At 43.1% G+C, this 17,223-nt stretch overlaps 1 protein-coding gene across 4 annotated transcripts; it reads left to right on the forward strand.

Moving 5' to 3' along the window:
• Positions 1–1,689: 1,689 nt before the first annotated feature.
• On the forward strand, positions 1,690–15,124 carry srrm2 (serine/arginine repetitive matrix 2). 4 transcript variants are annotated; one of them, XM_026163952.2, is made up of 14 exons: positions 1,690–1,898; positions 5,000–5,251; positions 5,524–5,619; positions 6,108–6,293; positions 6,406–6,489; positions 6,569–6,637; positions 7,707–7,733; positions 7,840–7,956; positions 8,560–8,698; positions 8,786–10,944; positions 12,369–13,055; positions 13,143–13,211; positions 13,926–14,033; positions 14,683–15,124. In XM_026163952.2, exons 2-14 carry the CDS (start codon positions 5,004–5,006, stop codon positions 14,735–14,737), a joined length of 4,044 nt encoding a protein of 1,347 aa, XP_026019737.2. In that variant the 5' UTR covers positions 1,690–1,898; positions 5,000–5,003; the 3' UTR covers positions 14,738–15,124. The 4 variants fall into 4 exon arrangements, with proteins under 4 accessions (XP_026019737.2, XP_026019739.2, XP_026019738.2 ...); XM_026163954.2 differs by having other exon boundaries at positions 8,563–8,698; XM_026163953.2 differs by having other exon boundaries at positions 6,572–6,637.
• Positions 15,125–17,223: the final 2,099 nt, after the last annotated feature.

The following is a 17,223-nucleotide window of genomic DNA, read 5'->3' on the forward strand; positions in this document are numbered from 1 at the left end:
TCGGATTGGGAATTCACAGTTTAAAATTACAGCAAAAAAACCAACAAAAACAAAAACCGCCAGCAGATAAAGTGCAATACTGTGGACTCACAAATTGCATTTATATATTTTTGGGGCTTTTTTCTGCTTATTTTTTGTTGGATCATAACGTCAAAGCATTTGTCTGTTTCCTGCTGGATTGCAACTTCCAAGGATTTGGCTCCCTTCCAATTTGGATTTTATCGACACGGATGATGACGGATGTATCTGAAGGACTGCACCTGACCTACAAGGCCACCCAGGCAAGCACACCTTAAGAGGGAGCAGGATCGACATTCTGAGGACTATAAAGCTGGATAAGTTCATCCAAGCTATGCAGTGCCTACTGGATGATACTCATAGGATCAGAGACTCGGACTTTGCAAACGGGCTGTTCCAGGCTTTCGTGTATTGGGGATATTTAATGCTCAATATAATAGTTTTTTTTATTAGTAATATTAATATACAAACAAAATGCACCATATATTACACATTCAGAAAATAAACATTCCTTACATATTAGCAATTTTCATACATAGGAAAAAGAAAATATAAAGATGGGGTCACATAATTTAACAGATTATTAACTCACTAAATCAAAATCTTCCACAAAGGAAACAAAAAAGCAGCCTTTTTCTTTTTAACTAAGGTCAAAGATTTAACCAACAGGTTTAAGTCGTTTTTCCAGTGAGCCAGTGTTGGTTTGGTCTTGAAAAAACGACATTAATGTATAAAATGCTTGCACAAGATTAATAACACATTAACACCATAATTAGCTTTCTTTTCTTTCAAAAACACTCCAAACATTATCATATTTAAGGTAAACGGGGTAATTTGAATCCCACTGGAATAAAGCCAGGTATGAAAATCCAACCAAAATATTTGTATAAAATTGCACAAAAAGAATAGATGGTCCAAATCCTCCTCTTCTGTTTCACAAAATACACAATTACCCGTTTCTATTTTGAATCTATCACCAAGGAGTCTATTTGTCGGGTAAATTTTATTTTTAATTGGACTTCTTTCCCTTTAGGAGGGATAGGGAAGGTGATATAATCAGTTCTTATTTTTTAAATTTCTTCCCTTTGGAAATCTTTTAATATGTAATTACATCTAAGTAAATTTGGAGAATAAAGACTCCTTAATGACAATCTTAGAAACTTATTATTGCATTTAACATCACAAAATCGAATACCATCTATATATAATTGCCTTAACTTGGGGGAGATGTCAGAATATATTATATCATTTACAACTATGTTTTTAAGTGACAATGGAATGGAATTTATAACCCGATTAAATTTACTTTTAGAACATTGGATATTAAACTTTTGGCAAAAATCTTGATGTCCTAGAACATGTCCTTCCTCTTCTACGAAATGGGCAATTGCCCAAACACCTTTTGATAACCAATCTTGAATAAAAATAGATTTTCTGTTCATCATTATATCTATTGTTCCAAATTGGGCTATTATGTGGAGTGAAATTATGTTTAAATAACATTTTCCAATAAAGAAGGACCTGTTTATGGAATTCAGAGAGTTTAACAGGTAGCTTAGTAAGCTCAATATAATAGTTAACGACAGAACGGTGTAGTTTTTGTGAATATGGTTCTGTCTTTCAGAACCTGAACGCATCAGTCTTTATCCGCGCCTGCGTGCGTCTGACGTCACTGGGAGTCTCGTTCTTCCTGCGGTTGGAGACCAGAGGGGCTATCTGAAAGCAAACGGAGCTAGCAGCGTTTCTTTATCTTTGCATAGTTTTAAAGACACTGTTGTTATAATCTAATTTCTGTGATCGTGTGATTGTAAGGGACCTTATTAACCGCCAAATTATCTCAGACGCCGTTTTCTCTTCGCCCCCGCCCGGAGAACAAGCTGGTACGTATCAAATACGTTAGCTATATTAGCTTCGCTGTGTGTTGAGAGGCCTTTAGAAACATGGCGTTTAAATTCGCCAGTTGGTAAGGAAACCAAATGTCAGAGAAGCTGCATTTACTCCTTTAATTTTTTATATATAAATATAATCTGCGTGTCCCTTCGGTTCTGTTGGCGTTAGTTATCATAAATGAGTTTATTTAACAATCAGGCGCAACAGCAGGCCTGTTATGGCGCACGTGTTAGTGCGCCAAAAAATTACTGTTAGCGGTAATAAATTCAGATCAAATGAAGAAGAATTGACGTTAAACATTAGCGGAGACGCACACCGACCCACACAGCGTGTACTACCCGGCTCAGAGGCTGCTCCAGCCTTCGGTGATCCGAAGCTTCAAACAAACCCGTGTCAACAAAAAACAAAAAGAGTGCGAGAGACTGATTTAATGATACACCTGTGACAGTCTGAGGCTTGAAACAGGTAGGACTAATAATCACTGCCAGTTTTTAACGCCTACCATTGCGTCGGAATATTTGGTTATTAGCAGCGAAAGCGAGACTATGAGAAAAGTTATAGTTGTCGAACCGTAACCACATCCTGCTGTTCAGGATCAGGGAGCTGTCGGCATAATTGTTTTTCTACTCCTACCATTTTAGTTATTTATTATTTTATTTTTATCTATTTATTTTAAGCCGTATACTAGTGTTTCTATTTTACCTAAATATCGTTGTATTTTTTTTTATTTAGTTTGAAGTATTTTTAGATGTTTTTTTTTAATGTAATTCTACAATTACTATTATTTTTAATTTAATTTGGTTTTACTTTGATCTTTACTTTTTCTACAGTACTTTATTCCAGACACATTTTTAAAATATTTATTCTTTTGATTTTTAACATTTTATATTTACCCTTAATTGCTTTTGCAGACTTTTATTTAAGCACAAAGCACAATTTAAAAACGTTAAACATGTCCTTCAAGCGCATTACAACAAAGCCAGAACATGGAAATGACATGACACACACTAAAGTTCTTTTAAAGCTCTTTTCTACTCTACATGAGCACTCAAAGCACTTTATACAGCAGTCATATCATAGTGCTTTCTATACATTCAGGCTCCAAATGCATTAGAGAGCAACTTGCAGATCAGTATCTTGACTGTACAGTCTGTATACAGAGCAGCCAGTGATCGGCCCAACTAACCTTCCTAATAGTAGATGACATGGTGAACCCTGTTCTTTTGAAATTGTGAGAGGTAATGGCTCAAACATGCCAGTGTGGTGGTCCTCGGACAGCTTTGCAGACAGTAGTCTGCACATTGTCTTGTTTGTGCTGCTGTTGGTCCATTAGTGACCTGTGATGAAGAGCAGAGGTCCAACATTCAAAGAGCTGAAATGAAACCAAGTGTTAAGAACAATAAACGGTGTCCTCTGCTGCCACTGTTTGTGTTTCTTTATATATTTGTTGGTCTTCTGTCATTTGTGGGGACTCCACTGCTGCTCCCTTCCCTGTTCCAACCCACTTTTTAACCAATCAGCATTTGATCTATTTGCATTTGTATTGGTCGGTGTGCATAGAGTCTGCATACACGCGCTTCAAAGTTTAAATCATTTATTTTTAGATAATGTAGGTTCTAACACTGCCTTTTCAGATGCAGGGAAAACACCAGGTGGCTTTTTGAGACACTCATTCACATTAGTGTTGCAGTGTAGAGCTGGGCGATATGGCCTAAAATTCATATCGCGATATAATTTGAAGCATGTGTGGTAACGATATATATCGCGATATATTCTTTTCTTCTGTATAGCATGTTTTCCACACTATAAGGACTTAAAATCCTTTAATTTTCTCAAAAATCGAGTGTGCCTTATGTATGAATTCTGGTTGTGGTTACTGACCTCGAACCGATTTTGGCTGCAGAAATCTGTTAAAAAATGTTTTAGTACAACTTTGGTAAGCTGCACTGCTTGATGGATTGTCAGAGCATTACGGCTGCCGTAGTGAGGAGCTTCGCGGAGCAATCTGGGTCCAAAACTCCGCCTGCTTCAGCTCCCAAAGTCAAACGAACACTAAGAGTTAAAAACTGTCTAAATTCTTTCATCTTTAATAAAATCATCAGCGTTGCTGCTTTAGCAGGTGTAACAATTAAGTTTAACATCCAGACATCCATGAAAACAGAATTTATTAAATTTAACGGAGTTAGAAGTTAACAGGAAGTTAGCTCGCTAGTTTCCACCTAAACATTTCATATCAGAGATTTTTGAAACACATTCAAACGTACAGCTCTGTTATCACTTCAAACATAAATGAAGACAGAAAACTAAACAGCAGTGGCGTTTGCAGGGTTACTGAAGTTGGGCTAGCTGGTATATAATGTTGTGCTACGTGATTGCTAGCGACACAGCTATGTTAGCATAACATTAGCACAATGAAGCTGGAGGATGAACGCTAACTTTTTTCCACTCGATAAAAGTTAACGTGAGGGATTCTGGTGGTCAGGGACAAATGCAATCGCATAGCAGGATGCTATACATGGGCCAAACTTCAGTCAGGAGAACAACTGAGATCATTCATCCACAATACGAGGTTAGTTATTAATATACTGCAACAACATGGGAACAGAGCAGCTGCGAGAGAATTCAGCATTAATGAATCAATGTTACCGAAGTGGAGGAAGCGCAGTTTTTGGCTTTCCCCATATTTCAAAAGTGCTTCATCTCTTTGCTGTGACTGTCGCCCACCATAATTTGCAGAAGATAATGGTTGTAGCCGCTGCAACGCTTTCGACCAAAACAGGCACAGCTTGATGACATCATCAACATGTGCTATCACGATAGAGCGGTATAGTCAAAATCTCTGTCGTTGGCCAAATTTATATCGTTTCTATCGCCCACCCCTATTGCAGTGAGTCTTTTTTTTTCTCTTTTTAATCTTCAGGTCGTCTCCTTTCTTGAGCTCCATATTTGTTATTCAGTGTTCACTTGGACCTCACCAGCATATCAGGTCCTTTCAATGATCCTGATTGTTGTTTGTGTTTTTTCTACTTATGTTTATTACGTTTTACTGCAGCTGATATCTGATGTTTAATCACTTGCTTCACGTCTTCAGAGCCATGTACAATGGGATTGGCCTGACGACTCCGCGCGGGAGTGGCACCAATGGCTACGTGCAGCGCAACCTATCGAGTCTGCGGGTCAAGCGGCCGCGGGACGAGCGTGGCGGCGAGCGGGATGAGAAGGACCGGGAGAGGCTGGAGAGCCAGCTCAACAGGCAGCCCAATGCCGACATCCTGGAGCACCAGCGGAAGAGGCAGCTGGAGGTGAAGTGTGCTGAGCTGCAGGACATGATGGAGGAGCAAGGGTAAATATGGTTATTGAACTCAAAATGAATCTCTTTATCTAAGCTGCTGTGTGTTTGAAGGTCTCTGCTTCTTGAATCGTGAGGATTTCCAGCTTATTCTTAACTGAGTTTTTTTTTTCTCTCTCTCTCACAAAAATATTGAACCGTGTCTTTAGAAATATGTAATCAGTCCACCCAGATTGCTTCAGTGGGAGGAAGAAAGTACTGGTAGTGCAGCATGCTGTTACACCGACTTCTGCATATTGCTAAATCTTCTTTGTGTGAACGCTCAGGTATTCTGCTGAGGAGATCGAGGAGAAGGTGAACAGTTTCCGCATGATGCTGCAGGAGAAGGAGGAGCCTGCACCCGCCTCCACCGAGAGACCAACGTAAGCATTTATGTCCTCATTAATAACAAAAGAAATCACAAATTGATTCCTTGAAGCAACTTTGGTTGCCTGTTTTCTTTTATTGGTTTCAAGAAACATATTTTTCTATAAACCAGCACCCGGCCTCGTACTTGCTGACCTCATATACAGTTTGCACGGAGGATAATCACACCTGTCAGTTTGTTATTTCTTTTACTTACCGTGAGCTCATTTGACAGCAAGAGGGTTGCAGCGGAAGGAATAAGGCTAAAATTGTCTTGTGTCCATTAATTTAAAAGAACGTCCAGTTAATTACATTTGTAAAATCCTGCCATGTCTTAATATTAGAGCTACAGTGTGATGTTCAGGGGCACCAGCTCATTATTTGCAGAATTTACAGGAAGCTTGGTCTGCACGTGCTACCCAGGTGCCTAAACTGTGGAAAACAGCATGACAGAAACTTCTAATCCTTCAGAGCGTGTTGGTGGGTTTTTACGGTTTCTTCTCAGGGTGACAGAGACACATGCCCTCGCTGCAGCCAACCAGCAGAAGAATGACCGCCTTCGCGCTGCTTTTGGCATCGCCAGCGATTACGTGGACGGATCATCCTTCCACGCTGACCGCAAGGAGAAAGAGAAGGAAAAGAGGGAGCAGGAACGACTGGAGAGGGAGAAGCAACAGCAACAGAAATACACGTGAGGAGGACATAAAAACACCTTCAGAGCCTGAGTGCACATCAAATTAATTATTAATTAATGTTTTGATTATTATTTAGAGTCTGGTTTGTTTGTTTTTTTTCTCTCTCAGGTTGCTGGAAGATTCAGATGAATCAGATTCTCCTCCAAAGAAGCGCAGTCGCAAGAAGAAAAAGAAAAACAAGAGCAGAGACAGGTGAGACGATAAATGAGGGGAAAGCAGAAAAGGTTTTGGCTGCTGAGCGATGGTCTGATGGTTTTATTTCTTCTCCAAGCAGCTCAGAGAGTCCCTCCCCATCACCTCGCAGAGAGAAGAAGAAATCTAAAAAGAAGAAGAAGAAACGGTATTACACCACTGGGGCTGCCACAAACGATTATTTTGATAGTCGACTAGTCACCGATTATTTTTGCGATTAGTCGACTAATCAGATCATCATCCATTGGACGTAAAACTACAGCTTATTGCACCAGCAGCATCTGCTCTTATATAACTATCATTAGCTTACAGCTTTAAGTGTTTAAGGTCTGTGCTAACTAAAAATAAAGACAAGATGATAGTTTATTAAATTTTAATGAAGTTTGCAGATTGTTTTGGTGAAGTTTAATAAACTCCTTGCTATCTAAGATATAACAGGACACCAGAGTAGATTCTCCAGCATCTCACACTTCTGATAATCAGCTGTCTGCTTCACGTTTATTCAGCTGTGTAAAAACTATAACTTTAATCTCAGCCAAACCGATTTACTCAGGAACAAATAAAATACTGAAAAAAGCCAAACAATAACATTTCAAGTTATCTAAGTGACTCATATATCATGTTTAACCTGAGTAGCGAAAGACAGCGATGGTTTGAAAATGATTAGCCGGGAGTCCGGTGTTCTCACGGCTCTAGTTAGCCTAGCCCCCGGCTCGCTATCGAGCTAGTGGGTAACAGACGTCTCCGAAAACGTCGGAGCGCTTTTGAAAATATGCGGTGTCCTGATAAACTGAGCAGATATTTGAGGTTTACACAGCTACATTCTCGCCTGAAAATATGTTAAATGTTTATTTTGTGACCCAGAAAGAATAATAAGAGTAACATTAAAACTAACTAGCTGCCGCCATTGTTGGAAACTGAGCTGGGCCGCGCTATGAATTCTGGGACACAGCTTCTTCTTCGGGGTTTAACGGCAGCTGGCATCCTTGTACATGCAGTGCTGCCATCTTCTGTTTCAGTCCGTTATTACACTCTTAAATCCTGCTACTTATTCCTGCGTCTTTTGTGATCTTACAAAGCTTCAAACGACGCGTCGACTATTAAATCAGTCGTCGACTGTAATCGTGACAGCCCTATACACCACCATTTATTTTTTTCATTCATATTCATTTATATCATACAGACTGTCACTGTTAACCTGAAAATCTGTTTTTCAGAGAGGTGTCAGAGGAGGAAGAAGACAGGTAGGTGTTTATCAGACTCTTGTACTTGACAGCCAATCGGCAGCGTTTGATTTTGTCGCTGTTTAAACAGTGTTGTGTCTAACTTTGTCCTTCGCCCTCTTTAAAGTTCGTCAGAGGAAAAAGAGATGGTGTCGAAGAAAAACAGAAAAAAGAGTGAAAGCGCGAGTCCTCCAAAAGCAAAGCCAGGACGAGGCAGGAGCGCTTCCTCCAGCTCTGCTCACAGGTATGACATCAAACAGGAGACATGCAGGGCCAGCTTTGAGGAACTGGCTGTTCATAATTAACCTTACAGTGCCGTTCGTACTCAGTTTGACACCACTTATCTTCCCTACTGTATCATTTGAGGGAGTTTTTCTAAGTTTTTCTCATTTTATCTTCGTTTTTGTCTTTTGAGAAAAACAAAAGCTTTGTTATTGTATTTGGTAAAATCGTGTCCTACTGGATCTAACCAACAAGGAATAGCTTTGTTTCATGTCACTCTGACCTCGACCCAATATGTGACATTCATGTTTTTAATTCCTAGTCATAAGGTCATGATCTCTTTTCCTTTTGACTTGATTCTGCTTCATGGATCATCACGAAGTATTGTTCTACATGACTACAGACTGAAAAACAGATAAAAGGAACAGATGGGGGGAGATCACGTTTTTTGCTTATAGTTTCTCAGAAATGTGAGGATGTGAAGGCTTTTTTTGCCACGTCACAGTAAACTGGATAGAAAGTTTTACAGACAAAGCAATACATCAGTGAATCCCTTAACTTTAAAAACAGCTTTGACATTTTGGATCAAATTGTTAATTATTAAATCCCCTCCCCCTTACATTAGCAGCAGCCCATCTCCGGCGCCACCAAGATCACGCCAACAGGACCAGACTGGAAGAAACGTTGTTGAAGGTAGAAAAGGCAGTTCTCCAGACAGGAGGAGACGAGGCCATGAGGAGCAGAGCCCAGAACAGGGCGAACGGGTAAGGCTGAGCGTGTGTGGTCACTAATACTATTTAAATATTGATCGACACCTTAAAGTGACGGAAACGCTATTTCATGTCCTCTAGAAGAGGACCAATCTTCAGAGGGAAAAAGAGCGACCAAGCGAGATGGAGAGGACCTCCAGGAGACACAACTACTCATCCCCTTCTCCCCCACCACAGCTGGCAAAAGCCACAGAGAGAGGAAGGAGGTCCAGGAGCAAGCAGAAGGAGAGTGAGAAAGGGAGGCGCTCAAGAAGCAGAGAAGTGGAGAAAAGAAGGCGTTCCCAGAGTGTGGAGATCATGGAGAAGAGGAGGCGCTCGAGGAGTGTAGAGATGGAGAAGAGGAGGCGCTCGAGGAGTGTAGAGATGGAGAAGAGGAGGCGCTCGAGGAGTGTAGAGATGGAGAAGAGGAGGCGCTCGAGGAGTGTAGAGATGGAGAAGAGGAGGCGCTCAAGAAGCTTAGAAAATGAGAGGGAAAGATCACGACGTTCAAGAAGCAAGGAGAAGGAGAGAAATAGGCACTCCAGAAGCAGAGACATACAGAGGGGGAGACGATCAAGGAGTCGGGACATGGAAAGGAACAGAGGGCAGCATTTAAGAATAAGAGACACGGAGAGGGTAAGGAGATCGAGGAGTCGAGAGATGGAAAGGGGGAGACGATCAAGGAGCAGAGAAAATGAGGGGGAGAGAAGTAAGCGCTCCAGAAGCAGAGACATGGAGAGGGGAAGAACAGCAAGTCCAGAGATGGAGAGAGGGAGGCGTTCAAGGAGCAGAGAACAGCGGGACAAAGGAAAGGAGAGCATCCCTCAGAGGACAAGACATGACTCCTCCTCATCCCCTTCCCCTTCCCCTCTGAAACAGGAAACAAGGATGGAAAGGAGCAAAGACGGAATTAAACTGGACAAAAAGTCAAGACATGACTCCTCCTCCACGCCTTCGCCTCCCCCTGAAAAAGAGAGAATAAGGAGGGAGAGGAGTAGAGAGAGGGAGCGCAGAACTAATGATCTGCAGTCAGCAGTGCCAAACGAAAGGGACAACAGGAAGGATGCAAGGAGACTTGCGAGAGAGACGCCTCCTCGCCAGCAGAGAAATGACAGGAAGAGGGACGGACAACCATCCCGTGGCTCCTTGTCACCTGCTTCCCACTCACCTGTCACCAATGGACGTCAGAGGGAAAAGGAGAACGACAGGAGAGGAGAAACAGACAGAGAGAGCAACAAGGAGAAGGACCGGCATCTGAACAAGCAGAGGGAAGAAGACAGAGTCCAGGAAGGCAAGAGGAAGCGGGACGAGGTTCGATTGTCCTCAGAAATCAGGCGAGATGAATCAAGGCCTGCCGAGAAGGCGGTGAGTGAAAGACCAGAGGCGAGGGAGAAGCCTGCTGAGAAACGGGAGAGCAGTAGCAGCAGCAGCAGCAGTAGTAGTAGCGGCAGCAATAGCAGCAGCGACAGTGACAGTGATAGCTCCTCATCTTCTTCATCATCTTCCTCCTCCTCCTCGTCCTCATCCTCTGAAGATGAAGGCAAGTCAAAAAAGGCTGGATCCCCACAGAGGGAGAAGGACAGCCTAGGAAAAGCTGCACTGTCCGCCATCGGGATTGCAGTCCAGAGACATTTAGCCAACGGTAAACAGCAAAGCTCGGCCTCTGAGCGCGACACACCCAAAAGCTCCCAGAGGGAGCGAGGAGGAGGAGCAGGGGGAAGAGATGCACCCGAGAGGGAAAGACTGCCTCAAAGAGCTCCGACAGAGGAGTGCTCACGCCGCACCAAAGGCCAGGAACGCTACAGCCCCACACAGATGGACAGTCCCAGCCCACCTCCTTCCCCACCCAGCAGAGCAGGCACCAGAGCAGGCAGGAGATATTCTCCCTCTGAGGCTGATGGTGGGAGGGGGAGAGCAGAGGTAAAGACTGGGGAAAAGGAGAGAGGGAGGGACAAAGACACAACCAGGGGAGCCACAAGGTCTAGCCCCTTTGCCCGGAGGTCACGCTCTCCACCCCAGAGGAAAGCTACCGTCTCACCCCCCCGTCGCACTCCACCCAGGCAGTATCAGGACCCCCCAGCCCGGTCCAGAAGAGTTTCTCCACCTCCTCCAGCCTGGTCAGACCGAGACAGGCAGAGGCAGAGGGACAGAGACCGGGAGAGGGAGCGAGATAGGATCATCAGGAGGACCAGGTCCAGAAGTCCAAGGAGACGTAGCAGGTCCACTTCAAGAGGTCTAAGAAGACGAAGCCCCCCCAACAGGTAAGAGACAAGCCTACATGTAAGTGTGCAGGGTCTGCAGGGCAGCGTTGTCATGAGGCAACATCCATATTCTCTCACGTTAATGAACACCTCACAGGGACGTCATCATCTTATGTTTTATTTTATTTTTTTCTGTGACTGTGCTTGAGCTTGTCTAAGAGCAGTACACGGCTACAGCACGCACCAAATCCTAAGAGTTCCAGTCGTCGGCAACAGAAGGGAAAATTGTACGAAGTAAATCTTGAGTAGGTAACAGATCACATGATGAATATTTAGGGGGCAAATTTACAACCACAGTTCCCCAATAGTTGGGACGCTGAATAAAATGTAATTAAAACAGAATCCAATGATGTGCAAATATCAAACTCTTTCACAATCGAACAAATATCAAATGCTTAAGCTGTGGACATGTGATGGCAGCTGCATGTCTCTGTCAGTCAGTGTTTTCCAAAGATGCACTAATCTTTGGAAAACACAGAGATCACTAATGTGAAACTAATGTTTCTTTCGGTCGTCTTCTTTCCTAATATTAGTCAGTTTGCAGTGCTGGTGATCAGGTGGTGGGGGGGGGGATGGTGGACAGAGCTGGCACACCTAAACCTTTAAGTGAGGGTGTGTTGGAAACACGAGGCAGAGGCCTGGGTCTATGAGCTCTTCAAGGGTGGGTGCTGCAGGAGCTGCGATGATGGTTGTTCCCTGTTGCGGTAGTAATCCACGATACCAGATGGTGAGCACTGGAGGTGAAGAGATCCATCAAGCTAATGCAGTCCTGTTGGACTTCGTTAGCCTGGGGTGAGGTCACTGAGGCAGCTAACAACTCCTTGGTTTCTGGTCCTCTGGGGTGTGTAAAGTTTTCCCCTGAGTTCCTGAAAGCTCTGGATGTTGCAGGGCTGTCCTGGTTGACATGCCTCTACAAAGTCACATTTTGGGTGGTGTCTCTGGATTGCCATGTGGGCGTAGCCAGCTGGCAGGAGGCCTCCAGTTTGGCCTCAGATTCTCAACTCTGGTTTTTGCAGATGATGCTGTTAGGCTGGCTTCAGCTCACCTCCAGCTCGCGTTGCAGCAGTTCACAGCTAAGTGTAAGTGAGGATGTCTCCTGGGCGAGGTGTTTTAGGCATGTCCTGTCAGACGAAGGCCCTGGGGCAGACCCAGACCACGCTGGAGAGATTACCTCTGTCTGCTGGCCTAAAAACACCTTGGTCCTGTCCTGATGTATGAACTTCAGATCAGCCCCCTCTAATATTAATTAGGGTTCTGAACTCTTGTATGTACTAACGTGTCATTATAAATAAAAACTTAGTTTACTTCAGATGGAAGTTTATAATCTGACATCATTGTGTGTATTGTGGGCGGCGATCCAATGATGATTTCTGCCATGCTGACTGTGCAGAGTAACAGAGTAAAGTCAAATCTCTCCCCCCCAGGCCTCGGCGGTCTCCGTCTCCACAGCGGCGAAGAAGGACAAGTCGCTCGCTCTCACGTGAAAGAGAAAGGGAGAGAGAACGTGAGAGGGTCAGGAGGAGGGAGCTCGAGCAGGAGCGAGAAAGGGAGAAGGAGAAAGAAAGCCTGCAGCCAAAGGATGTTCCCCAACCCCGCAGGTCTTCTTCCTCGTCATCATCTTCTTCCAGCTCCTCTTCTTCCTCTGCGTCCTCACAGTCACCGCCGCCAGAGAGGAAAGACAGCAGAGGACCATCAGAGAGGGACAGGAGAGCAGATCAGCAGGACGAGAGGAGGGAGCAGAAAAGCCGCCCCTCTGCCTCACAGGGCGCTTCTAGAGACTCTTCTCATGCTCCACCCTCAGGTGGGAGAGGCTCACAGTCCGATTCTCGCCGCTCTGAAGTGACCCCGCAAAGATCTCTGGGGAGCAGCCAACCAGACGGCAAGCAGCCGCATCGGGGTCAAAGTGGAAAGCGGTCGCCGCCAGCCAGCCGCCAGCCACCTGAACGAACGGGCAGAAGCGAGAGCGCTGTAAACGGGAAGGAGGCAGAGATGAAGAGCAGCAGCTCCAGCTCCTCTTCATCTTCTTCCTCCTCTTCATCATCATCCTCCTCCTCATCATCATCTTCGTCCTCTTCAGACAGCTCAGATTCTGAAGCCGAGCAGGAGAACGGGTGAGCAGACTGATAATCTGAGCTGACGGTGGAGTTCACTGTGTCCGTCACACCATTAATGAACTAAGACTGTTTTCTCTCCAACAGGAAGGCAGCCAAAGCTAAGAGCTCTGCTTCCTCTTCCTCTGACAACGAGAAGGAAGCAAAGAAGAGAAGGTAAGAAGGGAGGACCACACAAACACTGTTTAATACCTTCACCACAGCAACGACACGTTTATGCTGTTGCTTGAAGTGAAAGTCTCCGGATAGATGGAAAGAAAGAAACACTCAGGAGTAGAACACGTGGAAACAGGAAGTTGCAAAATAGTTTGTTGTTGTTTGTTTTTAATTATCAGTTGTGACATCGCTTTGGGCAACAGTGGCGAGCTGGCAGCTAGCTTAAAGATTTCATGAAAAACATCTCAGTGGTCCTGTAAAATGTCTGTGAAGGTTCTCAGTCATCCAGGTCATCGTAGTCAAAGGAGCTTGCAAAGAAAAGCGTCTGGACTTCTTTAAGTTGCTTGAAGACGTTTCACCTCTCATTCGAGAAGCTTCTTCAGTTGAAGAAGCTGCTTCAGTTGAAGAAAGCTTCTCGGATGAGAGGTGAAACGTCTTCAAGCAACTTAAAGAAGTCCAGACGCTTTTCTTTGCAAGCTCCTTTGGTCCTGTAAAATGTTAAACTGCATTAACAGGCAGATAAAATGAACTGTTGCCCAATGAATGTTTTTTTTGTCCTGTGTAGTCACCACTTCTCTGGAAGTTATTGTTATCATACTCGCTGAGCCGTTAGGCGAGTACCGGCCTGCTTCAGCTTTAATGGTTACAGTGATGTTTGATTATACCGAGGTTGCAGCGCAGTAGTCTGATGACAGATTTGTGTTTTGCTCGCAGCCCCATCAGGCCTCAGCGGGTGCCGGCTGATTCGCTGAGAGATTCTCGCTCCCTCAGTTACTCTCCTCCCCGTCACGTGAGACCAGTGGCGTCCTCACCGAGCCGCAGGTCTGTAACCACCCGGGACATTTGAACTTGACATAGAGCGACAGCAGCCTATGGTGTCGTTTATTCGTTTTGGTTGGTTTTACAGAATTAGAAAAATTTGTGGAGTAAGTTGTAAATGTATTTTTTAAATGATGCTGAATCTAAAATATATTGAGAGCCTGCTGTGATTACATGTCCTGATTGCTTCAGCAGGCTTATATCTGAATACAATTATTAAAAAATAAACAGGTTGTGTTTAGTGCTGTTTAGTGAGATGTGCAGCAGTAAGTGATGCAGGGCGAGAAGACCAGGAGATTTGCTAGACGTGGAGACCAAACTTTGAAGCCCTTTGAAACCCTTTGGCGGGCGGTTTCAGACCCCCGGGCCACGTGTTTGACACACCTGCCATAAACTGTAAAACAAATAGGAATGAACACATCACCACTTCCTGTCAGGGTACAAAAATGAAGATGGAACATCTCAAATTAACCTCCCTGTTCATATATGCAGATATATCTGCAGAAGCTGGTGCTTTTTGTATCTAATGCACCTGTTTCACATTAGCTGTGTGCTGTTGTGAAACGATTTTGTATGAATAAAGGTTAAAGTGGAGTAGTAGTGGAAAAAGGTCTGGAAATGACTTGTTTTTTCTTAAACTCTTTGCTGGTAGAAGCAGCAACAGACGGTCACCGAACCAATCATCGAGCAGCAGACGAAGGAAGTGAGCCGACAGCAGACGCCTCCCTTCTTCTTCTGTGGTGTTTGAACTGGACTACAACACAAACGCCAGAGCCAGCAGATCTGCGTCGCCGGGAGGTCTCCAGTGTTAGTGGGGTTTTTTTTTTTTTTTTTTTTTTTAAGCAGCGATGGCTCGAGGCTGGCGTGTACGTCTCTTTTTATGAGCTCAGTAAAAAGTTCACCCAGTTAAGTAAAGCGTAACTCTAGCACTGTTCCTCTGTACCTGTACTCTGTGTTGCGTTTCACCTGTAGATATGAGCTGTCTGTATTTTGGTTATCATGTGAGTTCCATTTAATGTGAGCGGAAACTGAAACGTGGTTAATTTCTTTGTTGCAAATGATTAATAACAATAATAAAAGGCAATTGTACATTTTATTTGTCTGGGAGTTTTCTGTTGCTGTGCTTTGTGTCACACTTTAAAGGTACTTTTGTTGTTTTTCTGCAATTTGTGACTTCAACTTTAACCAGGTTTGAGCAGCGGGTGTGTTGCTGTTCTTTTAACTTTTAACACCATTTTCTCAACAGGCTTCTGCTGGAAATACGAATGTTTAACAGCTCACTCGGTCCAATAACGGTCACATCGACTCACTGCGTATGAGAAGTACAACTGAGCATTATTTCAACTTGCATTTCTTAACAGTAAAAAGATGTTTTGAAACTTCCTAGCAGTCACGTTCTGTTAACGCCGAGTGTCAAAGAGGAAATGCACCTTTAAGTAGCAGTAATCAAGGTTTTGTTGTAGTGCAGAGAATTACTTCAGTTTGCTTCTTTTGACTGAACAATTTCAGTTTTTGTCCTCTTATTCAGAAAATGTAACAAGCAATTTTCATACATTAATCCTAGTTTTTAATTTCCTAACACTAAATCTAAGTCTTTCAATGTAAAAGTATTTGTACTGTAGTAACAGATTTAATTTAAAAAAATGATGCAGTGCACGTTTATTTTTATGGTGTAAACATACGGTCATAATTGCTCAGTTTTCACCACAATTGTTCTATAAAAAGCCACAAAAGTCTTTTTATACATTTATCATGAACAAAAACAGGAGCTGAGCAGTTGTTGCCTAACAATCTGTTTTCCTGAAAAAAAAAAAAAGTCCTGTTCATTCAGTTGAGTTTCACTTCATGTTTCCTTCTTGTTGCCCACGCCCCAGCGTTTGAGAACCGCTACACCACAGTTTAATAATGATGGTAACTGTAAGTGTCTTTGAGCAGGTAGGTTGTATAATTAGCCCAGGTTTTCCTGGAAAAACCAGTGACTCATTTTATGAATGCAGTAATTTTAAAAACGACAATCAAGGCCGCTTTCTGCCCGCTGTGCGCAGATGATTCACCAGAGGAGCAATAAAGCACCAAATGCAACACGACGTGTTCACACATTTTTACGTTTCTCACATGGTGACAGCAGACCAGCCTCTGGCTCCAAAACATGAGCTCAGCTGAATCTGCAAGTTACTGAAAATTACAAGTGTGGAAAAAAAAAACGTTTAACACAAAGTATTAAGTGAGTAACAAGTGTAACGTTACAAAATAAAAGCTTGGAGCTCTGAATTTCAAAATAAAGAGTTTTGCAACAGGATACTGTTACAAATCATTTACAGATATAGGGTCACATGTATGTGGGTCACATGTATGTGGGTCACCCGGCTGATTTATTTCCTGCAGTCGTTTGTGACATTTTTCCTTTGGCTTCGTTTCTTAAGCAGCTTTTTAAATGTCCGTAGAATTTCTTGTGAAATACTTTTTTGTTGGTAAAAAAGTGACCTGCCAGCGGAAATCTTGGTGTGACCGGACATAAGCGGAAGCTGCTGTTGTAATACTAAAACTGGTGACACGCCATCGTTCAGTGTGTGTTTCTCACTACTTTGACTTCACACACGACACAGACAAGTTCTGATTCTGAGCTCCGTGTTTCAAATATTTTGGTTAAAGTTCAAACTGTGAATTTTAGTTTTGGTTACATTTCTTTAGCATTCACTCTTTACTGATCACAGAGGGAAAGCTCATTAACAGCATGTCATTCCAGTGGACTTGCTTTTTGCATTTTTGCGTCTTTGTAGTTTTATTATGTACTTTGTACTCACCCTACGTCCTTTTCATTTGACCTTTTTGTCTGATGGGTTTGAGCCTCTTTCCAGACTCCTCCTTTCAGTAATTTTTGTAATTCTTTTAGTTGCTTTGGGGTCATTTTAAAGTGTCATAGTGACCATTTTGCATCTGTTTTTCACCTTTGATTGTACGTTATTTGTCTTTCTGCATTGATTTTATTATTCATTTACTTCTCTCTGTCTCTCTCTTTAATTTTTCTTAATTTTACCCTTTCAAAGATAAATCAGCATCACTACCCATGTTTTAACTTTAACAAATAAATCTGTGTTATTAAGTTATTACTGTGAAATTATTGTTATTATTCTTGTAACTATGCTCCCACTGTAGAAAATAAACAATTCATTCAATGGTTCATTTGTAATGG

Source organism: Astatotilapia calliptera, chromosome 4 (assembly GCF_964374335.1).
Source record: "Astatotilapia calliptera chromosome 4, fAstCal68.1, whole genome shotgun sequence".
NCBI lineage: Eukaryota > Metazoa > Chordata > Actinopteri > Cichliformes > Cichlidae > Astatotilapia > Astatotilapia calliptera.